This window comes from Thalassophryne amazonica, chromosome 11, assembly GCF_902500255.1.
Source record: "Thalassophryne amazonica chromosome 11, fThaAma1.1, whole genome shotgun sequence".
Lineage (NCBI taxonomy): Eukaryota > Metazoa > Chordata > Actinopteri > Batrachoidiformes > Batrachoididae > Thalassophryne > Thalassophryne amazonica.
The window spans coordinates 61,120,387-61,147,268 of NC_047113.1; the positions used below are offsets into that span (position 1 = coordinate 61,120,387).

A 26,882-nucleotide genomic window follows, 5' to 3' on the forward strand; every position below is an offset into this window, starting at 1 on the left:
GGAAACAGAAAAAAATAATCTGTGCAAAATAGAGTGCATAAAAATTATTATGAGTAATTTCAGTATATCTTTCACATTGTTTAGCAGCTTAGTGAGTCATTAAATTGTACACAAACAAAATATTAAGTCACAATGAGTAAGTCCATTTACTTGGCTACCTAAAAAAAAAAAAAAAAAAAAACACACAAAAAGGCCAAAATGGCAGAATGCAGCTTCACATTATTAGGATTAAAATACCTGACACTTAGCAGTTTAAAGAGATTATAAACACATATATAAATCTACAGTACAGTCTCCACTTTTTCCCATGAAGTCATGTGATGGTAAAATACAGGTGATCATCAGTATGTCCACATTTTATACACACACACAAGATTAACAGTGCAGCCTGGTTAGTGTCATTTCTCTGTGGTGTGTTTGGAACCACATAAGCGAAGCCGACAGTCTCAGGAAATGTGTCAGAACAACATCATGATATTTGTTAAATATGTTTCACACTTTACATCTGATTAAAACAGGCAGTATATCATTTTAATCTGTATACAAAGCCTCTGTGCTATTTTAGAACTTCATTGAAGTTCACTGAAGCTGGGAAAGATTCCAGGTTAGTACATGATAATCCATCTGCTTTGATAATCCATCAGAAAGTTCCCAAACCTGCCAACAGGAGGAGCCTGAGAGTTCTCTCCCACTCTGAACCCTTCATCATAAACCTTTATTGTAGGTCACCACCTTGCAATGTGTTGCCATGGCAATCTCCGGTTCAAGACGGGACACCTCGATCTGTGAAAATACAAACTGGAAGTAAGAATATCTCTGAGTATAACATGTTTTGATATTTGAAATAAGATGAACTCGAGCACGGCAGCTGTGAGTGTGAAGCAGTGTATCATCTGAATTCCACCTCAGCTGCTGACTTACAATCAGGCCGACAGGATCGTACCTGAGACATCTGGGGGAACAGGCTGATGGCCAGAGGCAATGACAGGCCAAAGGTAACCAAGCACATGATGCTGTGGATGGGCAGCAGCAATCTGCGATTGCTCTGCAGAAATCGCAGTCTGCAGAGGACAAGAGACCGACAAATGAATATGTGAGGCTGCTCCCTGGATCGATTCCAGAAGCCTGCTGTGATGTGACGGGTTATTTTTGGATCTGAACAACACTGCACAAGCTGATTTGTGAGAGCTGTGTTTCTCAATAAGTCAAAGATCTGTGCTTGAAATCCTAAAGGAACCCTATGAGGATATTTTTTAATATTTGGGATCCAGGTCCAGGTCACGGTGGTAGCAAAGCAAGCAGCTCATATCACAATTCCTTATCCTTGGCCAAGTCCTGTAACATTTCCATGGGGATCCCAAGGCATTCCCGAGCCACCTGGGAAACAATCTTTCCAGCATGTCCTAGGTCTTCCCGGGGCCTCCTCCCAGTTGGACCTGGAAGACGATCAGTGGGCATCCTCACCAGATGCCAAAACCACCTCAATTGGCTCCCTTCATTGTGAAGAAGCACTGGCTCTACTCTGAGTCCCTCAAGCTTCTCACCCTGTCCAGGAGTGTAAGCCTAAATACCCGACGGAGGAATCTCATTTCTGCCACTTGTATCCGCAAACTTATTCTTTCAGTCATTACCCAAAGTTCATGACAATAGGTAAGGATATAGGAGCGTAAACGAGACCCTCGTCTTCCGGTTCAGCTTCTTCATCACGACAGTCCAGTACCGTGTGTGTAAGGTTTCAGACGCTACCCCAATCCATCTATTGATCTCACATTCCAGCTTACCCCCACTCGTTAGATACTTAAACTCCTCCACTTGGGGCAATAACTCTCCCTTAAAGCAGATGGGAAAATCCACCAATTTTCTGACGGAGGACCACGGTCTCAGATTAGAAGGTGCTGATTCTCATCCCACTTGCTTCACACTCAGCCGCAAACGTGCTCAGTGTGCATCGGAGGTCACTGTGTGATGAAGCCAACAGAACCACATCATCCGCAAGAAGCAGAGATACAACTCTGAGGTCACCAAACTGGATACTTTTATATTTTTGGATCATTTCTATCTTATTCCAAATTTCTGACATATCTTATAGGATTCCTATAATATATCTTATAGGATTCCTATAAGATTCCTATAATATATCTTACAGGATTCCTATAGGAAAAAGTCTTTCCCATTTCTGATAGACAGCCTATGTGATTTGTGTAAGATTCTTACAAGATAATGTGGTTCCAATTTCTGTTAGATATCCTTCAAGACTCCTATAGGAAAAAGTAATTCCAATTTCCGATAGATATCATATAGGTTTTCTAGAAGGTTCCTACAGGAAAAAGTCATTCTAATTTCTGATTGATTCCTTTTTCCTTTTTTATCTGTTTATTTATATAATGATAATTGTGTCTTGCTCCTTTTGTAACAGAACCACAGGAGCAAAATAATAAATCCTAATTTATCACTCATTTGTATTAATATTATATGTAAATTACACTAATAAAAAAATGAACATTCATGAGTTATTTTTGAACGGGGTCCCCCCCCCCCCTTCTCTCTCTTTAAGGTTTTCAGGTATTTTAAGACGATGGTTATTTATAATGCTGTTAAATATTTTAGGTTTTCATTCCATCCCGCCTCTAACTCACACAGAGCACGTGCCTCACCACAGTATACTCATGAACAGAATTATTTCTTACAATGCAGCAATACAACACCCTCAAATATACATTTCACTGATACAAATCTGTTTTCTGAATGTGAATGAAATTTTTTGCTAAAGGAACATAATGGACACGTTTCACCAACATCAGTTTGTGGATCAAAAAGTAAAAGTTCCCAAACAAATAGATGGTTTATCTCCTGGTGTTAACAGTACAGAAGTTAGCACGCATGAAGGTTCAGGCCACCTGTGACTCTTTTTCCATGTGCATCTGGAGTTGCAGCATCTGCTACAAAACAACATGTCTGCTGTGCAAAAACGGTTGGAGCCGAGATAGTAAACAAGCCCGAAGATGTCAGTAGCTAACATAACTGCTAACCAGACCAGTGTTGTATAAAGTACCGGAAAATCACACTTAAGTAAACGTACAGACACCCATTAAAAAAAATGACTTTGGTAGAAGTTCAAGTCACTGATTGAAATGCTACTCAAGTAAAAGTCTTAAAGTATCTAGTAATTATTGTACTTAAGTATGACAAGTAATGTACAACTAAATGTACTCAAGTATTGAAAGTAAAAGTACAAGTAAATGTTAATAATCAAAAACGGACTGATTTTTTTATATTACTAGGCTTCTAAATGACTGGTAGTATTAGTCAAAATACTGAAAATTGTGCACATCACACAAAACCACTTCTGAAACAAGGTTTCAAAACCTAAATGAGAGTAGGCTACTCACTAGGTGTTCACAGGAAACAGCTATTTATTTCTATGTGTATTTATTTATTTTCATTGTTACATGGTTTTATCTTTTCTGTTGTGTTTTGTTTCATTAGGTTTTTTTTGTCTCTTTCTCTAAAATTGTATTGTAACATTATTAGTCTATTATTATTATTGACTATTATTGTCTATTATGTAAACTATTATTGTTGTTGCTATAATATATGAATAGAAAGAAATTAAAAAAATAACAATTTGACTCTTACATCAACGAACGCTGTGCCATTAATTATACAGAAAGCAAATCAACACAAACATGCTGATGCAAACAGCTTAATGCTAACTTTAACATTGAAAACGCCATAGACATGCTAACGCGTTAGCATTGGTCCCGTTTTTAAGTTATAAAATACATCTATCAACTGTTTCAGAAGACCATAACAGGTCGGTTTAACATAAAAAATATTACTCACGGACATATGCTCTTCAGGGTTTTAGTGGGGAAAAATTAAGAAAAAGCAAAATAAAACAATCAATCCACGAATCGTAGATCGAAGCACTGCTTCAACCTGCGAATCACTGCTTCGATTGGTTCAAGGTTCAAAGCAAAGCCGCGCTACAGAAAAGTTGATTACAGACCCGCTGCAGGTCTGTAATCAATGTAGAGAAATGATCATTTTCCTGACAAACACCCCCCAAGTGCGCAACTGCAAAAAAGCCTACCGGACATGCCTCATGACAAATCGGCTTGACTTCGTTGCAGTCACTAGTAATCAGTGGTGTCTCTGGGTGAAAACACAACTTTTTTCGTGTGTGTTTTTTGTAAAGAGTAATGGCATGGCGAATAGAAAAAGTATCAGAGTAGAAGTATGCAATTAAGGTCGGAAATGTAGTGAAGTAAAAGTGAAATTAAGTTGAATTAAAAAAACTCAAATAAAATAAAAAGTCTCCCAAAACATACTTAAGTACAGTAGCGAAGTATTTCTACTTTGTTACTATACAACACTGAACCAGACAGGGTCCACTAATCTGAGGGTCCACTGGTCCTAACCTGTTTTTATTGATGGTGTATATTACAACCCCAAAATTATTTTAATGTTCACAAATAAATGTAATTCTTTCAAATAGCTAACAATCAAGTTTTGTTCAATTTACAAAAAGAAAACATATGATTCCATTGACATACACCATTAATTACCTTTAATTATACTGTTGTCTATGCTCCCCTTAATACTAGGACTAATGGACCCTAGGACTAGTGGGAAGTTCCCCAAAGGGTTTGCGGAAATGTGTTTGTTCTGTCCAATCCTGGATTGGGACTGGTTGTAACTTCTGGTGTGTGTGTGTGTGTCTGCTTTGGAAGATTTCACCAGTGCAGGTTTTAGTAAAACTGGATTACAGCTGCAGTCCGCTCAGCAGGCTGTGTGTGTGTACACACCTCTCGAGGTAGGACATAATGATGGGAGGCAGGATGAAAATTGGCATCGGGAGGACCACACGTGTAAAGGCAGTCTCCATGATTGCCTGGTGGGGGGCAAAATAGGAAGAGAAGTTTTTAAAGAAGTGACGTATTTTCTCAAACTATTAAAAATAAAAACTGAATGAGACACAGTAAGTTGGTTCACATGTCTTGCTGCGATTTTGGAGGATCCCACCACATTCCCGTCATCGTCCAGAACATCGATGCCCTCGGACCACTCGCTGTGCCTCATCAAGCCCACGTTACAGATATTTGCACTCGCTCAGAGTTGACAAAAAAAAGGCAGTTTATGAGATGAGAGACGCTAAAGGCACAATACAGTAAGTAAATTTTTGAATAAACCTAACTTTACTTCAATAAAAAGTCTCCAGCCAACAGAGGGCGACACAGTGACTTTTTTCCGTCACACTTACACTATTTATACAGTCACATGAAAACTTACCAACAGCTGGAAACGGGACAAATCTCTGTATTATCATTCGGCTAGCAGGACTCAACTTGTTGGATTTCCCAATCAGCACATTCAGTCCCACCTAAAAAATGCGACGCAAATAAATATGCAGAAATAAAGGTTGGCGCTTTGGCCAGCTGTGAATTATGTCTCATAATATGTGTTTTTCAGTGTGATTCTGAAACAACACACTCACTGCAATGGATACAGCACTTGTCACAGCTCCAACGTAGCCTTGAAGAAACTTTGACGTAGGCGTCGGCTGGATAGGAACAACAAATAAATCTCTAGTTTTATGATTGGTTTAATGTGAGCTACTCCTGCTTACTATAATGTCTGTACTATAATGCCTTAAAGGCATCATGATGTGGAAAATTGGCTTTTACCTACGGTGGCCTATAGAGGTCACAACACATACAACAACAGCAAATACGGGGAAAAAAAACTTCACACTGACAAACACAAAAAGCACCTGCATCAATTCTGCAATGGCAGGTTTCACAAAAAAACTCTTACAAACTGACAAAACACAGAACAAACATTGGGAACACCACAAACATGACCTAAAAACATAAGTAACAATTTACAGAATTTGATACCATGTCTGCTGCAAATTTACACAACACATGCAAAAACACAACGCAACGTGAAGAATGGTTTCTGTCTGGAGGACTTGCACTGCAAATAAAAAAAACACCAAAAATACAGGTAGCACTCAGCATGGTGGCTTAGTGGTTAGTACTGTTGCCTCATAGTGAGAAGGTCTTGGGATTGCGTCCCATCTGGTCGTTGCTGTGTGGAGTGTGCATGTTCTCCCCGAGTTTGTGTGGTTCTCCTCAGGTGCACTGGCTTCCTCTCAAATGGAATAACCAGGTAAAGAAATTGTACCTGCATTAATGGTAAGTGTCCACCAGGTGGAGATATTGCTCCATTTCAAGAACCTTGAGTACAGGCTGCAGTGGGACACAAATCTGTTGCTTACAGCCGTAGATGAAGGAATAAATATACCTAGCTTAAGAGTAAAATCTTCAATAATGCAAAATAAATAAACTGCGTTTTGTTTACTCTATATGCGCTGTACTGAGCGCTGAGAAGCACTGACCAGTCTGTCTAATCTACTGTCTTATAGTTACATATGGTTTGGGTTTCATGGTACAAATCCTTTAAGTTCTAATATTCTTAGACTGTGCATGCAGAAATTCTCCTGTGATATGCACAGTTTGACCCTGAAATGGCCAATGTTAGACTGTTGTGACTTACGCAACAAGTCCAAATCTGGACTCCTGATTAATCAGTGAGACACAGCCAATGGCACGCCCACACAGCAATAAAACAAACGCTATAGGGAACCCCAGTCTTGTTTGAACCCCTATGTGATATTGCGGGATTTGACCACTTCCGGGGACAGCCTGCACAAACACAGCATCACTTCTAACGGAAAAATGGTGTGCCGTTTTGTTTTTGGATGCAAAGCAGTCACAAAAAGTGCAGGGGTTTTTTGGAGAAGGAAAGACAAGGCAAATGGGAGAGGTTGTGTTGGTAAGTTTTAGCCTACACACCTTGACAGAGTAGCTGCGTTCTCTCACCTGCACAACTGCCTCGATATGTTTGAGCTCCGAGTCAAACAAACCCCAACACATGTCCGCTTTCCACCGCATTGTCACGTTTTCTTTGCATATTCACTTTGTTTGCCATGTAATTTGCCCAAAACCACAGAGAAAGTGCTGTGTTTCTGATGGGGACAGCCCTTGTCTGTCCCCGGAAATAGAATTATGTTCTTTCATTTAACCCCTTTAGCGCCCACCCTCAAACGAGACTACAGTTCCCCATTTGTGGCTATTCAAGAGGCAGATGCTTTGGAATAATTTTAATAATTAACTGAAGGCAAGTTTCCCTTTGAGGATATTTTCTACCCCAAACATATTTACTTTACCCATCATCACTTCCTGCACACTTTACCACAAACCTGTGCAGCTTTTACTGTTCATGTGTACCCGTGTTAAAACAGCATTTAAAAAAAAAACAAATACACTTTTAAGTTCAATATGTGAGGTCATCAAGCTGCGGAACCGCACAGAAAACACTTCCTACCTTGGTTGCATTGCGGTTAGCATAGTTCACACAGGCATTGTGACTCTGGTTCAGCCACTACAGGAACCAAAGAAATTAAGGATGTAATACACAGAAATAATAAAGACAGCTGTATATAGCAAAAATGTGCAAAATAATATGTAAATTGTATTCTAATTTACATATTTATTTTGCAGTTATTTTCAGCCTTGCGGGTTAGTTGTAGGAAAATGGTGAATCAAAATACGAACCAAACAGAAAGGTATTTCAAATACACAACATTAATGTGCTAGTTGGACTTTGAAATGGAGATTGTACGCAGCCATTTGAAATTATGGTTGTAATTTACAATACCTGCCATATAATGGTGGACACCACAGTCTGATTTGGGAGAAGAAGACCAATAACCTACATAAAAGCAGAGAATAAGGGCTTATTTTTAGAAGAAAAAATAAGTCCAAACTGGCATTTCATCTACCCCCAGACATGAGTGTGAAACGCATCTCTGCAGAGGCAAGTCAGTTTCATGAAATGCATAAAAATGCCTGACTTCTGAATGAAACTTACAATTGGTGTTCCAAATGGTACATAACCTGCACAGTGGAAAAATGATTTTTAGTGTGAAACAAATAAAATAAATAATAAAAATGACAACATGGAGAAACTCATCAGCAAAGATCTTCATCTGAGGTCATACCTGACATTCGAAATGGCATGAAGATCTTCTCTCCTGTGTCAGGGTGAATGATGGCCTGCGTGTAGAGAGCATGACCGAGCTGACACGTTCATGTGTATGGAAGTACAGCTAACCGGGCTGAATGATGACTTATTTGGAATCACTTACCTGCCTGATCTTTTGGGCTTCCCACAGCTGCATGAGAAAACAAACACAGTGGCTATAATTTGCACACGTTACTTATTCTGAAAGCTGGCCGTGCACTATATAATGACATGACGCAATACAGCTGCATCATAATGCTATCAATATTACGCTGACGTATACTGCAGAAGTACATCGTGAGCGTTACGGCATTTGAGTTTACTAGGAGTGCAGGACAGGTTGGTCCCATTTGTGGTCCATGCAGAGCTCCGGAGTGACTGAGCGTTCAAAATGCTAATATGTGTGCACAAGATACGAGTTTCTGCAATTTGATTAGTTCCCTTTGTTTGTTTATTCATGCACACAGGCATCCATTGTGCACTGTGCTGAGTGCACTAAGATTGAAGAGCAAGTAACACATAATTGAGGTTATACAGCACAAAATAGACTTTCATTTGCTGATAGTTATGTACAGCCTTTCCCCACTTGTAGGTCTGAATGGCATGGCTGCATGTACTGCCAAAATGATTTACTCCAACTGTGGTACCAAATTATGTTTCACAAGACATGCACAATAGCATTTTGAGCGCTATAAAAAAAAAAACATTGTTTTTCTCTCTCTATGGCCACTCCAGTGCTTCATAGCCGTGTCCTGGACAGCTTCATGACTACATGTTGAAAGTCAGGTCCTTCCAAGCTGCACATCCATCTTTCTTATTTCATTCTTTTGGGAGCTCCCATTCAGGGTTTCACCAAGCAAAACATACAGTCAGGTCCATATATATTTGGACACTGACAACTTTTGTCATTTTAGCTGTTTTACCAAAAACATAGATGTTTACCAAACAAGATGCTATTATATAATCAAAGATGGCTTAAAGTTCAGGCGCTCACCTTTAATTCGAGGGTATTCACATCCAAATTGGGGGAAGAGTTTAAGAATTACAGCTCTTTAATATGCAGCTGCCTCTTTTTCAAGGAACCAAAGATAACTGGACAATTAAAAGCCATTTCATGGGCTGTGTGTATATCCCTAATTAAAGCATCAATTAATCAGGTAAAAGGAATGGAATTGATGGCATTTGCATGCAGTAGCTACTGCTGTGAACCAACAACATGTGTTCAAAGGAGCTCTCAATGGAAGTGAAACCGACTATCCTTAGGCTGAAAAAAAGAAGAAATCCATCAGAGTGATAGCGGAAATGTTAGGAGTGGTCAAATCAACAGTTTGGTCCATTCTGAGAAAAGAAGAGCGCGCTGATGTGCTTGGAAACTCAAAAAAGGCCTGGATGTCCACGGAAGATAACAGCGATGGATGATTGCAGGATCCTTTCCATGCTGAAGAAAAATCCCTTCACAACATCCAGCCAAGTGAAGAACACCCCCCAGGAAGTAGGTGCATCAGTATCTACGTAAGTCCAGCATAAACAGAAGACTTCACGAGCAAAAATACAAAGGGTTCACCACAAGGAGTAAACCATTAATCAGACCTAAAAATAGAAAAGCCAGTTATACTTTAACAAAAAAAAAAAAAAAAGCTAAAGAAGCTGGCTCAGTTCTGGAACAGCATTCTTTGGATAGATGAATCGATCAATCTGTACCAGAATGATGGGAAGAACAAAGTATGGAGACGGCTTGAAACAGGTCATGATTCAAAGCACACCACATCTTCTATAAAACATGGTGGAAGCAGTGTGATGGCAAGGGCGTGCATGGCACCGGGTCACTAGTGTTTATTGATGATGTGACAGAAGACCGAAGCAGCTGGATGAATTCTGAAATGTAGGGATATACTTTCTGCTCAGATTCAGCCAAATGCAGCAAAGATGATTGGACAGTGCTTCACAGTACAGAGGAATAATGACCGAAAACATACTGCAAGAGCAATCCAGGAGTTTTTTTAAGGCAAAGAAGTGGAATATTCTGCAGATCTCAACCCGATCGACCATACAATTCACTTGCTTAAGACAAAACTTAGGGCAGAAAGACCCACAAGCAAGCAACAGCTAGAGACAGTATCTGGCGATGGGTGAGTGTGTCAATAGGTGTGCTACCGTGACCTCAAATGGAACAGTGAAGTGTCTGTGTGTATGCATTTGGATGCTTGTGGGCATGTACATGCATGTACAGTAGTTTTCAGAATAATAGTAGTGCTATGTGACTAAAAAGATTAATCCAGGTTTTGAGTATATTTCTGACTGTTACATGGGAAACAAGGTACCAGTAGATTCTCAGAAATCCAACAAGACCAAGCATTCATGATATGCACACTCTTAAGGCTATGAAATTGGGCTATTAGTAAAAAAAAAAAAGTAGAAAAGGGGGTGGTCACAGTAATAGTAGCATCTGCTGTTGACGCTACAAACTCAAAACTATTATGTTCAAACTGCTTTTTTAGCAATCCTGTGAATCACTAAACTAGTATTTAGTTGTATAACCACAGTTTTTCATGATTTCTTCACATCTGTGAGGCATTAATTTTGTTGGTTTGGAACCAAGATTTGCTTGTTTACTAGTGTGCTTGGGGTCACTGTCTTGTTGAAACACCCATTTCAAGGGCATGTCCTCTTCAGCATAAGGCAACATGACCTCTTCAAGTATTTTGACATATCCAAACTGATCCATGATACCTGGTATGCGATATATAGGCCCAACACCATAGTAGGAGAAACATGCCCATATCATGATGCTTGCACCACCATGCTTCACTGTCTTCACTGTGAACTGAATTCAGAGTTTGGGGGTCGTCTCACAAACTGTCTGCGGCCCTTGGACCCAAAAAGAACAATTTTACTCTCATCAGTCCACAAAATATTTCTCCATTTCTCTTTAGGCCAGTTGATGTGTTATTTGGCAAATTGTAACCTCTTCTGCACGTCTTTTATTTAACAGAGGCACTTTGCGGGGGATTCTTGCAAATAAATTGGCTTCACACAGGCATCTTCTAACTGTCACAGCACTTACAGGTAACTCCAGACTGTCTTTGATCATCCTGGAACTGATCAATGGGTGAGCCTTTGCCATTCTGGTTATTCTTCTATCCATTTTGATGGTTGGTTTCCATTTTCTTCCACGCGTCTTTTTTTTTTTGTCCTTTTTAAAGCATTGCAGATCATTGTAGATGAACAGCCTATCATTTTTTGCACCTGCGTATGTTTTCCCCTCTCCAATCAACTTTTTAATCAAACTACGCTGTTCTTCTGAACAATGTCTTGAACGTCCCATTTTCCTCAGGCTTTCAAAGAGAAAAGCATGTTCAACAGGTGCTGGCTTCATCCTTAAATGGGGGACACCTGATTCACACCTGTTTGTTCCACAAAACTGACGAACTCACTGACTAAATGCCACACTACTATTATTGTGAACACCCCCTTTTCTACTTTTTTTTTTTTTACTAATAGCCCAATTTCATAGCCTTAAGAGTGTGCATATCATGAATGCTTGGTCTTGTTGGATTTGTGAGAATCTACTGGTATCTTGTTTCCCATGTAACAATAAGAAATATACTGAAAACCTGGATTAATTTTTTTAGTCACATAGCATTACTATTATTCTGAACACTACCGTACACCAGGTTTGTGCACGTCTGCCTGTAATAACATGTATGTAACAGCATGCAATACATGTTATGATGTAATACAGGAAATATGGCATCAGGCATACTGAATGATTTTTGAATAAACTTGATGCTGCCCTGCACTCACATCTCCAAACACGCACAACTGAAATAGAGTTACTCCATGCATGCTGCAATATGGCCTGCATTTCTCTGCTATCCTGGCGCAATGTGGAGTTGCGTCACATGATTGTATAGTGTATGGCCGGCTTTCTTTTGATAATGGATGTTTCTATGTTCTGTTGCAGCATACAACCTCACCTGATGATCAGACACTCCAGATGGAAGTGTGCCACATTTGTAATCATCAAGAAGTTTGATGCAGTCTTTTAAATGCTTCTGCATGCAGGAGAAAATTAGTTAAGCAAAGTACTTTAATAAGTAAGTGTGTAGACTGGTTTAAATTTCAGTCACACATACTATACTGGAAAAGATTTACCTCAGACACAAACAGAGTGCTGGGGTCAATGATGTCTACAAAGTGTCTCAGACGCCCGAGGAATGAACTCTAGAAAATAAAGAACATTAAAGTTCACTGTTAATGAGATTTGACAGTTGTCCAGCAATCCCTGTGTCTGTGAAAGGTTTAATTGCTCAAAATGTTTCGTTATTCTGCTGTTCAGCCACAGCTCTTTATCATACGACATCCTTGTCAAATGATTTGTTAACAAGCTAAAGTTTTTATGCGCTATTTGTTGGGTTAGGTTTTCCATGTGATATCAAAAAATGGTATTGAATATCAATATTTTCCAAAGCTGGAAATTCCAGTCTTGTGAACACTACCATGAACACAAGAATAATCAAACAATGGGACAAAACTGTATTTATTAGAACTGTAATCCACTTCTTTATGAATCTGTGTTATTAGAGTTTTTTGTTTAACTGTTTAGGACAGATGTGCACAGAGTTCACATTGCGGATACTGGCCAACATGACATCTCTATTTGTAGCAAATGTTGTCTATGGCATTTTGGATCAGATATAAGGTAGAGTCTATGGTGGAGGTGTCAGAGAGGAGGATGCTGAGGAAGCTGCTCAGCATCCTGGACAACACCTCCCATGCCCTGCATGCCACACTGACATCCTGTCAGAGCACCTTTAGCCATAGACTGAGACCACCGAGGTGCACCACAGAAGGTCTTTCCTACCTGTGGCAATCAGACTGTATAACTCCTCCCCCTTCTGCAGGATGAATACATGATGAGTTATGTGCAATATTGTCAGACATCGTGTGCAAATATCTTCCAGTCATTTGGCATAAATTTGCTGTACTTATTGTAAAAAAAAAAAAAAAAAAAACGTTTAGAGGAAACCGGGACACAGTGGATCAGAAATGTTTTGTGGCAGCATAAACACATTATGCATAGGTTTAGGTAATTCTATTGAGGATTTAATACAGCAAGTTATTGTTTATAAGGCTGTGTTATTTATTTCTCCAAGTGTAATTTACAGGTGTTTAAAAGTGATTTTAAATTTTTTGATTCACTGTGCCCCGGACACTAATTCATGGGGCACAGTGAATCAACTTCGAATATAATGAAAAAACACAATTATAAAGATTTCTTAAAAATTATTAAATATATGCTGATGAATATACAAACTATCCAGCAAACCAGCTATGTAATGTGTGAATGTCTTATATAGTGATATAAGTCCTTTAGAAACTATTATAAATACAACTGTCAGAATTTCTGTTCAAACGTGAAACAGTTGTTTATATACACAAATTACAGAAATAATTAATGGAAAAATAAATGTATAAGCTTCAACAAGTAATATTTTTCATCCACTTGATAATGGGGTTAGTAAATCACTTTTTAGACTGACTCACTGTGCCCCGGGTACATGTGACACACGAGTCAGAGTCTGGAGAAGACATAACACATGCTCATCAGTTGGACAGGGTAGTCTTCTAACTAATAATTTTTGGGCCACCTTTCCTCTGTTGTGAGAAATAAATACAAAGACACTGACATCCACAAAATTTACTTTTGATAGGAAAAAAATGGACTTCACTTGCCACTTAGTTTTACCCTTAAGGTATCCAAAAAAAAAAACAAAAAAAAAAAAACAATAAGGGGGATGTCTTTAGGCATAAAAATAATATGGCATAACTGCTGCAAATATATATGTAGTTTTGCAGCTATAGTTACTGATTCACTGTGCCCCTTGATTCACCACGCCCCGGTTTCCCCTACTGTTTACTGTTTTAGCACTCTGGCAAAATAATTACCTTCAGGATGAATGAAGTTGATCTTATTTACCTGTCTCAAACCCTTGGTCCCACCGAGTGAAGAAGGAGCCACGCACCCTGTTTTTTTTTTTTTTGTTTCGTGAGCTATCGTGCCATTTTAGTGGCTCAGAGTGGCTCTTAGAGACATTATCTTTAGTTAACGAGGCTCCTCTCTGAGCATGGCGCTAATTTCAAGATGTTCAAAATTTAACAACAACAGCGTGGCGCAGTTTGTGTTCGAGTTACTGCAACGGCTTAGAGGCATTTGCGTGGTGCTTACGAGTCTGCAAAAACTCCATTATCCGTGCGCCTGGCACCTCTGCAGGACCTGAGAGTCTATTTTTGGAGCGGCTCCTCCTCTTGCGCACACAATTGCACCTGCTCTGTGCGCTGGACTCTATATATTTTGTAGTGGATTAATCATTTTCTGCCAAACTTTGGATGTTGAAAACACTTCTAATCACTTCTGGCATCACAGAGGACTGTTTCATCTGGACACTTTTTCCTCTCTTTCCTGCTCCATGTGGGATGTATTTTGAACAGCTTAAGGTAGTTATTTTTAATGTTTTTTATAGCTTGATAAAACAGTTCCTAGCTGTAAAAGTATGTCTGTATGTTGATGTCTGTTGTATGTAAAAGTATGTTAATTTAATATCTTGTTAATGCCTCACATGAGCTCCGCTGTGTGTGCGCACTGAGGCAGGACCTGAGAGGCTATTTTTGGAGCGGCTCTTGCGCACACAATTATACCGGCTCTGTGCTGGACTCTATATAAAATAATTATTTTGTAGCGGATTAATCATTTTCTGTCAAACCTTGGATGCCGAAAATACCTCTAATCACTTCTGGAATTAATGGATCACATGAGCTCCTTCGTTCTGTGTGTGCGCACTGAGGCAGTGACTCATCATCACACTTCAAACGAGCATTTAGGCAGAACGCCAGCTCACAAAAGAGTGACAGTTCAGTCAATATTGGACGAACACAATGTTAAAATTTGGGTGACTGCGTGAAAGTGGATGCGTGTTTAAAGCCATGGAAGATAACACCAGTGGAGCAGCTAAGAGCAGGAGCTGTGCAGCAACACAGGTGGAGAGCGCGCAAAAGAGCAATTTTGAAGACATAACAAAGTTAAAAGTTGTATCATGGTGACTTGTAAGCTGTGGAAGAAATATATATATATAGAAAATGATCCACAGGTGCATATAATAAAAGGGCCACCTCATACTGTATGCAGAACGGCACAGTGCGCAAAAGAGTGCTTTGCAGAAATAAATGGATGAACACAGTCAAAAGTGGATTCACGTTGTAAAAATGATTGTGCTTAAAGCCAGGGAAAAAATAAAGCCAGCAAGCCACGGACGGAAAGGAAGCCAGAAAGAGCAGAGAGGCGGCTGTCCATGAAAGGACAACAGCAGCGCGCGCGCGCAAAAGAGCGATTTTGCAGAAATAAACGGACAAAGTTTTGTGTGTTTAAAGCCGCAAAAAAAAAAAAAAAAAAAAAAAAAAAAAAAAAAAAAAAGCCAGAGAGCCGCGGCGCCAGCGAGGAGCACAGAGGCGGCTCTCAGGAACCCGTGGTTCGGGTCTAGCTGGTCTGGTGCATTACAGGTGGACAGCAGCCTGGCGCACAGCGCACAACTGCGGAACTGTGATGGAGTGTCTATTTTTGGACTGTGTTTAAAAAAAAAAAAAAGAAGGGACATCTTTAAATGCTGCTGTGAATCTGTGAATTGAAAACCCACACTTTGAATGGACCAGGTGTGGGAGGGCTGGAGGTTTGGACCAAACTCATGCCTAAACGTTATCATACGCTATCATGGCACTACGTGGCTTAGTGTGGCTGATGTGAGCCATTCGAGGCTGTAATGACAGGTGGTCGTGGCTCACTAGAGGCTGCTACGTGGCACATGTAGGGTACAGAGAGGCACCTTCATAGTGGATACGTGATAGATGAAAACGTGGGTCATTCTTCAAATAATCACACCACACCCATGCGTGGCTCCTTCTTCGGCCTTCATTATTCGGTGGGACCGAGGCTTGAAATTCCAACAGGATTTCTACCAAGTAGTGTTTGTTCCACATCTCAGGTTTCTTTACACCTCACACAAGTTCCAAAACTGTGTGCCTTATTTTCCACCCGACACCCAGTGTATCTTTGCTAGTTTCCAAATGGCATAGTTGTCACTTTCAAGCTCACCACCCACGTTCTCTAAATACTGAGTGCATTATGCACTCATGGGAACATTCGACTTGAAAGGTGTGGAGTGGCGCCAAGTTGGAGCATTGCTATTGTGAGGCAACATAAAGCAAATTGTTCCTTAGACCACCAAAAACCTTGTCTAGAGTCATTCGCAGGATTCCTGCCATTTATCCAGCACAGTATTGAGATATAACATACCTTACATACAGTAGTGTTCAGAATAATAGTAGTGCTATGTGACTAAAAAGATTAATCCAGGTTTTGAGTATATTTCTTATTGTGACATGGGAAACAAGGTACCAGTAGATTCTCACAAATCCAACAAGACCAAGCATTCATGATATGCACACTCTTAAGGCTATGAAATTGGGCTATTAGTAAAAAAAAAAAAGTAGAAAAGGGGGTGTTCACAATAATAGTAGCATCTGCTGTTGACGCTACAAACTCAAAACTATTATGTTCAAACTGCTTTTTTAGCAATCCTGTGAATCACTAAAGTAGTATTTAGTTGTACAACCACAGTTTTTCATGATTTCTTCACATCTGTGAGGCATACTAGTGTGCTTGGGGTCATTGTCTTGTTGAACCCATTTCAAGGGCATGTCCTCTTCAGCATAAGGCAACATGACCTCTTCAAGTATTTTGACATATCCAAACTGATCCATGATACCTGGTATATGCGATATATAGGCCCAACACCATAGTAGGAGAAACATGCCCATATCATGACGCTTGCACCACCATGCTTCACTGTGAACTGTGGCTTGAATTCAGAGTTTGGGGATTGTCTCTTGGACCTAAAAAGAATAGTTTTACTCTAATCAGTCCACAAAATATTCCTCCATTTCTCTTTAGGCCAGCTGATGTGTTCTTTGGCAAATTGTAACCTCTTCTGCACTTGTCTTTTATTTAACAGAGGGACTTTGCGGGGGATTCTTGCAAATAAATTAGCTTCATACAGGCGTCTTCTAACTGTCACAGCACTTACAAGTAACTCCAGACTGTCTTTGATCATCCTGGAGCTGATCAATGGGTGAGCCTTTGCCATTCTGGTTATTCTTCTATCCATTTTGATGGTTGTTTTCCATTTTCTTCCACGCTCTGTTTTTTTTTTTTTTTTTTGTCCATTTTAAAGCATTGGAGATTATTGTAGATGAACATGTTCAACAGGTGCTGGCTTCATCCTTAAATAGGGGACACCAGTTTCACACCTGTTCGTTCCACAAAATTGACAAACTCACTGACTGAATGCCACACTACTATTATTGTGAACACCCCCTTTTCTACTTTTTTAACTAATAGCCCAATTTCATAGCCTTAAGAGTGTGCATATCATGAATGCTTGGTCTTGTTGGATTTGCGAGAACCTACTGAATCTATTGGTACCTTGTTTCCCATGTAACAATAAGAAATATACTCAAAACCTGGATTAATCTTTTTAGTCACATAGCACTACTATTATTCTGAACACTACTGTAGGTGGGCTCAAGGCACGCATATACTCTGCTTGTATACACCACAAAACTAAAATGAAAACAACAATTAAACTAAACAAAAGTAAACACTATATATATATATATATATATATATATATATATATATATATATATATATATATATATAAAAATGTCACCTTGCTTCACTTCAGGGAGCTTTGGTGGCTGTATGACTTGCAGATCCATTAACTCACTAGAAACCCTCTCATCTCCGCTCTCACAGGGGATGATGTATGACATTCCCAAAACCATCCGTGACTAATTAACCCGTTTATGCCCAGATTTTTTTTTTTTTTGGAGTTGTGAAAAAGTTGCATTTGTACCTTTGAGATTTTTTATTGTGAGTTCAAAATGACAGTTATACACTTTGGCAACAACTGCTGCCAGTGGGGCAAAATGGGTGAAGTGATTGAATTCAACTCCTTTGTGCCCTATTTTGGGCAAATAATGAATGTCGCATGACATACAACCCACCAATCAAATGACAAGGATCTATAATTTTGGCTACAATTTTTTTTTTTTTTTAATGTGGTGTGATTTCCTCAATTTTAAGATCAAGGCGAAAAGAAAAAAAAGAAAAAACAAAAAAAGAAAATTGGTCATGTGAGACAGCCCTGAGAATGTGCACCTTAGATTGTCACAATAGGTTCCCGTATCTGAAACGGGCAAACTAATACAGCAATCCTTTGAGGAAATCAAGCTCCATCATCGCTGGTTCAATTGTAACCACCTCCGTAACAGAAAGGAGTTTTAATTTATATTTACAATCCAGTTTTTCCAATGAGACCATTTTTCACTGCTTTTTAGGCTTTTGAAGTGCTGCTTGAGTTCCCAGTTTTCTCCATCAGCATATCAATGGTTAAGAGTGTGTGCCAACATCCTGAGAAGGCCCTGTTTGTGCCAGGAGCCCCTCTGGCAGCAAACCAGATTGGTACAAACATGGCAGCGACAATCAGATTCAGAGTGGATTCCTTGGACAGTTCTCACTTATGAAAGGCAGACACCGCAGAACAAGAAGAGTGGAACCAACACATCTCTGTTTTAATTATCGGTTCTGCACAAGTCCCTAACTGAGCGAACAGGAAACTGTCATCCATTCTGGTCGGAGAAAAGATGACGCACCAATCTACAGCACATCTTTGGCTTTTCTGCCACCATCATTCCTCCATCATGCGTTTGATCTGACAGGCCACATGTGCTGCAGTTCCGCTTTTCCAGGATCCAGGCGAGGAGCCTGCTTTAATTATTCATGAGCTTCAGCTCCCTGGAGAGGACACAACAAGGCTAGCAGAGAGACAGAGAGGCAGAAAGCACACAAACACAGGAAGATTTATGCTGATACCAGGACTGGCCTCATTTTAAACATTGTGACGCAAGAAAGTGAAAGAATTACAGCACCTTTACCAGCCCAAAGTGAACTGCAGGTTGCAGAAAAAACACAAACTATAAAAGCATTTTTGTTTGGGAGAGGGAGAACAGAATGAGACCATTTTTTGACACCCCTCTTTACTCCATTCCTACAATTTCATGGTATCTAAGACAGGAACTGTATTTTTCATACATATCAGGCCACTTTGAAATGTAAAAAAATAATTGACATAGGCTGAAGTGGAACAAAAACAACAGTTCTACAAATTTAATGTGGGTTATTTTTACTCCAACCAACAATTCAATTTAATTTTAATATCTTAAAGAGGTCTTAAATGCAAAATCAGCAATAACTACTTTAAATGTTGTGAAGTACGGACAGTATTTTTATCCAAATCTGATCAATGAATAAAAATATTCTATTAACACACACTATCGTGTACACTGTATCGTGTTTTTCATGTTGTGTGTGTGTTTATGTATGGGTATATATCCAAAACTGGAAATTTTTAGCTAAGGTCAAAATGTCCTTGGCTGCTTAGGTAACTATCAGTGTGCAAAATATTAAAATAGCAAAGAATTTGAACACACAATTTTAATTTTATTTACGGCAATCTGCATTTTCCTTTAAATCTCCATTTTAAAATTGCATTTTTCGGCATGAACCCTTCAAACACACACACAAAATAAAAATTAGTAATTCAAATGGGGCGACAAAGGCCTTGTTCAAATTACCACTCAAAATCGGATTTTTAGTATATCCAGATTTTATCTCTTTATTTTTTGGCAGTCTGGTCAGTGAAAAACCACATGCAATCTGATTTTTCCAAAGCAGATTGCAAATACGGAGGTGATTTGAAATGCCATTCAAATCCCATTTTTGCAAACCTGTTTCAATCTGAACGTCTCAGTCACTCAAACAGAATTTCAAAGTGTCCTCTGCATCACTCGCAGCGCAACACGATCAACAATGACGTAGTTCCAGAGAGATGGAAGTTGATTTGAGGCACCTTACCTGTGGTGTTGGAATAAGTGGCAAAAAAAGTTGAAAAAAAAAATGGCTACGAAGCATGGAGGGGAAGAATAAACGGTGGACACAAAAGGAAATACATAAAGTGCCTGTTGGCTATTTGCACAGTAAAATCACCAGTGTAAAACTAACACTGACAGTGTTAAATGAACACTGCCAGTGTACATATAGTAAAAGTAAGTAAAATTTATTTCTAAAGCACATTTAAACACAGTTTACACTGACCAAAGTGCTGTACATAGTTACAAATAAATAAATAAATAAATAAGCAAGAAATATTCAAAGAAACAAAACTGATTACAACATCAGCAGCAAGATACAAACACAACAATCATTGACATGACAAGACATGGCATAGCCAGTTAACGGTTAATTAGTAGGGAATGCTAGTGTAAAAGGTATGTCTTGAGCTTGGATTTAAAAACTGTAATAGATGGGGTATCTCTGATATCAGTAGGCAGATGGTTCCACAGTTGGGGACCAGCGACTGCAAAAGCTCTGTCCCCTTTTAACTTGAGACGAGTTCAGGGGACATGAAGGAGACCTTTACTGGAAGATCTCAGAGACCTGGGAGCAACAGCAGGATGAATGGCAGTAGCTATGTAGTTAGGGGCCAGGCCATGAAGAGCTTTAAAAACCATTAACAGTAATTTAAATTGGATCCTGTACTGGACAGGAAGCCAGTGTAATGTGGCTAGGACAGGTGAAATATGTTCATGTTTTTTCCTGTTTGTAAGCAACCTAGCAGCAGCATTTTGGACCATTTGAAGCCGTGACGCCAGTGTTTGAGGGAGACCAAAGTAAAGAGAGTTACAATAGTCTAGACGTGACGTTATAAAGGCATGGATAACTTTTTCCAGGTCACTGTAACACAGAACAGATTTGAGTTTTGCAATAATTCTTAATTGATAAAAGCTAGTTTTAACAACAGAAGAGATGTGTTTGTCAAGATTGAGTTGGGAGTCTAGAATTACAATTTCTTGCATAAGTTTTGACAAATGGAGTGAGGGAGCCAACATTCCTGGAGATGGAGTTAATGGATTTTGGGGGGCCAAAAAATTATAACCTCAGTTTTATCCTCATTTAACCGGAGGAAGTTATTGGCCATCCAGATTTTAATTTCTTTCAGACAATCCAGGAGAGGCTGCAGGGAATTTCCAGATTTGAGTGGAAGATACAACTGAGAATCGTCAGCATAAAAGTGGAATGAAATATTAAATTTTCTAATTATCTTCCCCAATGGAAGCATATATAAACAGAAAAGAACAGGACCCAGGATGGACCCCTGAGGGACCCCACAAGACACAGGGGCAGGGAGTGAGGAGTACTGGCCTATAGACACAAAAAAGGTTCTTTGCTGGAGGTATGAATGGAACCATTTTAGTGCAGAACACTTAATCCCAACCCACTGTTCAAGCCGGTTCAGCAAGGTTGTGTGGTCTACAGTGTCAAATGCTGCACTCAAATCCAACAGGATAAGGATAGCATTGTCACCAAAGTCGAGAGTGAGCAGCAGGTCATTTGTTACTTTTAACAAGGCTGTCTCAGTGCTATGGCGGGCCTTAAAGCCAGATTGAAATGGCTCCAGGATCTCTGCTGAATTAAGAAAGGAAAGCAGCTGTGTTAACACAACTTTGTCCATAATTTTGGAAATGAATGGTAGTTTGGAAATGGGCCTAAAAATTTTTAAACACTTTGGGTCAAGGTTATGTTTTTTAAGCAGAGGCTGAACTACCGCAGGCTTAAAACAGGTGGGAACAAAAGAATTAGCAAGGCAGGAATTTAAGATGATTTGAATGCCTGGACCAATGACATCAAATGCATCTTTGATAATTCGGGAGGGGATAGGGTCATGAGGAGCTGTTGAAGTTTTCATGTGTTTAACAATATCCCACAATTCAGTGTATGAAACTGCTTCAAAGTGGTCAAAGATAGGTGTAGCACTGAAGAAGTGTGGGAGGGTTTCAGATACAGCAGGAGAAAACTGTGCCCTAATGTGGTTAATTTTCTCAATAAAAAACTTCAGAAATTTGTCACAGAGATCAGTGGATGCCTTGACCTCTGGGGACCCCTGGGGGTTAACAATGGAATTGATGCAATTAAACAAAATTTTTGGCCGGTGGGAGTGTTTTTCTATGATGTCAGAATAATGCTTAGCTCTAGCTTTCTTAGCAGCAGACTGAAAATCTAACAGAGAAGTTCTGAAAATTTCTAGGGACACCATAAGGTGGTCTTTCTTCCATTTCCGCTCAGCTCTACGGCAAACCTGCCTGAGGAGGCGGGGTAGATTCATCAAGCCACTGTTGGGATTTGAAATTGGCACGTCTGAATTTAAGAGGGGCCACAGTGTCTAAGATGGCAACACAGGAATTATTGAAAAGAAGCATCAACTCCTCTGGACTAGAGAGGAGCTGATGTGCAGTGGAAAGACTAGTGGTAATGTCATTTGTTAAATAAAATTCAGAGAAATTATTTACAGTGCAAGAGTTAATGTGACGGGAGTAATGGCCCAAGGATATGGCCCTACTCTGGTCAGAGTTCATTTAACACTGCTGATTTTACTGTGTGGGCTCCACATAACCATTTCAGACAGAAACAAGCACAGTTCGCTGTTGACTTGCTATATATAATTTGGGCAGTCAATCAGTGAGATCTGGTTTGAAGCAGATTTGCAATAAATACAATTTGTATTGGCAGTGTAAACATGGCCAAAATGCACTTCAACACCGTGTTTTAACAAGCACAATTTGTAACAATTTCAGTACAGATTTGTTCAAAAATTTAAATTTTAAGATACTACAACTTCTTGTTGTTGTTTTTTTAACAGTTTGTTCTTTTGCAAATTTGTTTCCACTGACAGTTCAAAATCATAAAAATATTTAGTAACTTATTTCCACTACCTGACGGTGGACTTTGCTCAACGTGGCACCTTCATCAGGTAAATGATTCTCCACAGATTTTCAGATTTCACTTGTGAAAATGTGTCAGTTATTTAAAAGAGGGCTTTAAACAGGTTCCCATTTCATGTGCGTTAACGCAAAAGTCATGCTGTCTTTCAGGGCTGACCATCGCAAATTCTATAATAGAGATAGAAAACTGAGTAATTGGTGTAAGATGCCAGTCTGCAATCATAGTCACAAATCTGCAGACTGCATCCCTCAGAGACCTCACAGTGGTACATGGGATCTGGACTGGACCACAATATTAAAAAAAGTAAAATTATACCTGAGTAGTTACAGAATAATAACAACTGCACTACAACTACTACAACTAATAATAATAATAAGAATAATAATAATAACAGTTTTAATTTTTTCTATGATGTGACACAATACCAGGTCAAATGAGATTTTGTACAATTCAACTTGGCCCTAATTTGATTAGACAGTTTGAAAGTGGGTGGGGCTTAGTAAGGGAAGAAGGGAGCTAGTCTCAATTGTTCAGCCTTATTTTAACTCCGCCCTCTAACACAAGAGTGTACATTCAAGCTAGTGTATCAATTCTGAGGTACAGAGGGAAGCCAATGAGTCCTTAATCTGAACATCAGATGCTGTTCAACTGAGAGCGCCTACATCGTCACCCTGACAGAGCCGTCACGTACAAATGGCGATCTCATAAGAAAACATTGTTTTGGTTGCCAAAAACGCAACATGTCATCTCGGCACAACACCCTAAATGAATACCCTACGATGTAAAACAAAGCAACCTGAATGCTTAAATGTTTTGTCATGCAACAACTGCATCAATTTCCAGAGAGCACGTTGTTAATCCTCCCCGGTTCTTACTGTAATACTGTCCCTCACAAAGTACAAAGTCAAACTACAACCCCAATTCCAAAAAGTTGGGACACTGTGTTAAATGTAAATAAAAACAGAATACAATGATTTGCAAATCCTCTTCAACCTATATTCAATTGAATACACCACAAAGACAACATACTTAATGTTCAAACTGATAAAGCGTTTGGGAACGGAGGACACTAACTGTGAGTGTCATGATTGGGTATAAAAGGAACATCCCCAAAAGGCTCAGCTGTTCACAAGCAAAGATGGGGCGAGGATCACCACTTTGTGAACAACTGCGTGAAAAGTCCAACAGTTTAAGAACCATGTTTCTCAACATTCAATTGCAAGGAATTTAGGGATTCCACCATTTACAGTCATAATATAATCAGAAGATTCAGAGCATCTGGAGAACTTGCTGCATGTAAGCGGCAAGGCCGAAAACCAACATTGGATGCCCGTGACCTTTGATCCCTCAGGCGGCACTGCATTAAAAACCAACATCATTGTGTAAAGGATCTTACTGCGTGGGCTCAGGAACACTTCAGAAAACCATTGTCAGTTAACACAGTTCGTCGCTACATCTACAAGTGCAAGTTAAAACTACCATGCAAAGCGAAAGCCATACATCAACATCCAGTAAAAACGCCCCCGCTTTCTCTGGGTCCAACCTCATTTAAAATGGACAGACGCAAAGTGGAAAAGTGTGCTGTAGTCTGATGAGTCCACATTTCAAATTGTTTTTGGAAATCATGGACGTCGTGTCCTCTGGACGAAAGAGGAATAAGACCATCCAGACTGTTACCAGTGCAAAGTTCAAAAGCCAGCATCTGTGATGGTATAGGGCTGTGTTAGTGTCCATGGCATGGGCAACTTACACATCTGTGATGGCACCATCAATGCTGAAAGGTACATCCAGGTTTTGGAGCAACACATGCTGCCATCCAATCAACGTCTTTTTCAGGGACGTCCGTGCTTATTTCAGCAAGACAATGCCAAGCCACATTCTGCACGTGTTACAACAGCGTGGCTTCATAGTAAAAGAGTGCAGGTACTAGATTGGCCTGCCTGCAGTCCAAACCTGTTGCTCATTGAAAATGTGTGGCTCATTATGAAGCACAAAATACGACAACAGAGACCCCGGACTGTTGAACAACTGAAGTCGTACATCAAGCAAGAATAGGAAAAAATTCCACCTACAAAGCTTCAACAATTAGTGTCCTCAGTTCCCAAACGCTTATTTAGTGTTGTTAGAAGGAAAGGTGATGTAACCCAGTGGTAAATATACCACTGTCTCAGCTTTTCTGAAATGTGTTGCATGCATCTATTTCAAAATGAGCAAATATGAGCACAAAAACAAAGTTTATCAGTTTGAACATTAAATATTTTGTCTTTGTGGTGTATCCAATTGAATATAGGTTGAAGAGGATTTGCAAGTCACTGTAATCTGTTTTTATTTACATTTTACACAACGTCCCAACTTCATTGGAATTGGGGTTGTATTTCACACTTTTAAATTTATTCAAAGTCACAGTGAAAAACAGACCAGGATTCTGAAAAACTTCTGCAAGAGGAGATTTATCCATTCAGAACCACAAACAATGGACTAAAACAGTTTTTATAAAGAAAAACTTGGGCATGACAAAAGCGGACCTTATTTCGCAAAATCCTTCCCTTATTGCTCCCCGTGGGCATTCAGGGATGGTCCCCCTTCCTCCCATAACCTGTGCAATAACGGGACATATGATTTATATTGTAACTTGAATCTCTTCATTCTAAGTGAAAAAAAACGGTTCAACCCAGTTTGACATGCACATTAAAACAAATAGAGTAAAAGTATATCAAATTAAGAATATACTAATTTAAGTAAAGTAATAGAAAACAAAATAATAGATAAACACACAAATATATCTAACAACTCGATGGTCACAATTTAAAGGCATCTGTTGAGTCCGACTGTCCATGAACTCACAGCTGACACAGGAACATTAAATACAATAGAGTTGCACGGAAATATTTCTAACCACCGGGGTGTTTACTTGCTTACGTTTTAAGAAAGCGTATTAGCCTACCTAAAAGATACCTAATATGACCCCTAGATCAACTGATTGCCATATGCCAATGTTTCATTTCAAGCATGTACCTGACAGCTTGAAACGCTGATTTTAATTCCCAGTGGTGCTGGGGTACCTTTAAGCCCCCTGCAGGCTACGCCCCTACACAGACTAAAAATAAAACCTATATATCTGGGTTTAAAAAAAAAGTCAATAAAACAGTAAAAGTCATATCATCACAGCCACAAGTTCGTTACCAGCTGAAAACAGGTGAGATTAAAAATGGTTCATACAGCAGCGGCAAGTTTGGCGACGAACAAAAAAGTGACAGCATCCGGAGCGGATCCGAGGATGAAGCATTTTACAGCCTTCTGAAGCAAAATGTGGAAAAAATGCGAGTTTAACGGAGAATGGAGATTGCCTACCTGATCGTATCGGGGTCTTCCGAGCTGGAAAGCAGGACAAGCTGCGGATTCCGCCATGACACCAACTATTTATTTATTAATTAAGTGAATCAACTACAGCCAACTAGTCACCGTGAAACTCGTGAAGCGAGGAGCCGCAAGGCCTGCCGGGAGGTGCAGTTTTCTCGCAGGCGTGAACGCTGGAGAATTTGAAGCGCATGACTACACATCCCAATTAATCGATTAGGCGAAAGCTGTTACATAACTGTTCGGATTGCTCTCGGCGAAGATACGGCGCGTGGCACACAAAGTGAAGAGGTGTGGCCTGGAGAAATTAAAAACAACAAAGCTTATATATTTGAAAGGCTAAAACTCCATAACAACAAAGCTAACATTTTTAATAAAAAAAAAAAAAAAAAACTGCTATATTGGTTGACAAAGGAAGCAAACCCACGAGTAGACGGTTGAAAAATGTAAAAACCTGATTCAATAAAACTTCACTTTGTAA

General features: G+C 39.5%; 1 protein-coding gene across 1 annotated transcript; it reads right to left on the reverse strand.

Annotated features, from left to right (window-relative positions):
• Positions 1-377: 377 nt before the first annotated feature.
• sfxn5b (sideroflexin 5b) lies at positions 378-26,552 on the reverse strand. The gene is made up of 14 exons (XM_034181938.1): positions 26,396-26,552; positions 12,247-12,315; positions 12,069-12,146; positions 8,216-8,242; positions 8,069-8,123; positions 7,939-7,964; positions 7,726-7,779; positions 7,393-7,449; positions 5,498-5,563; positions 5,293-5,383; positions 4,996-5,111; positions 4,809-4,894; positions 944-1,061; positions 378-783 (listed from the first exon to the last, which is right to left on the reverse strand). The coding sequence occupies exons 1-14, from the start codon at positions 26,450-26,452 to the stop codon at positions 706-708; spliced, it is 978 nt and encodes a 325-aa protein (XP_034037829.1). The 5' UTR covers positions 26,453-26,552; the 3' UTR covers positions 378-705.
• Between the last annotated feature and the right edge of the window lie 330 nt (positions 26,553-26,882).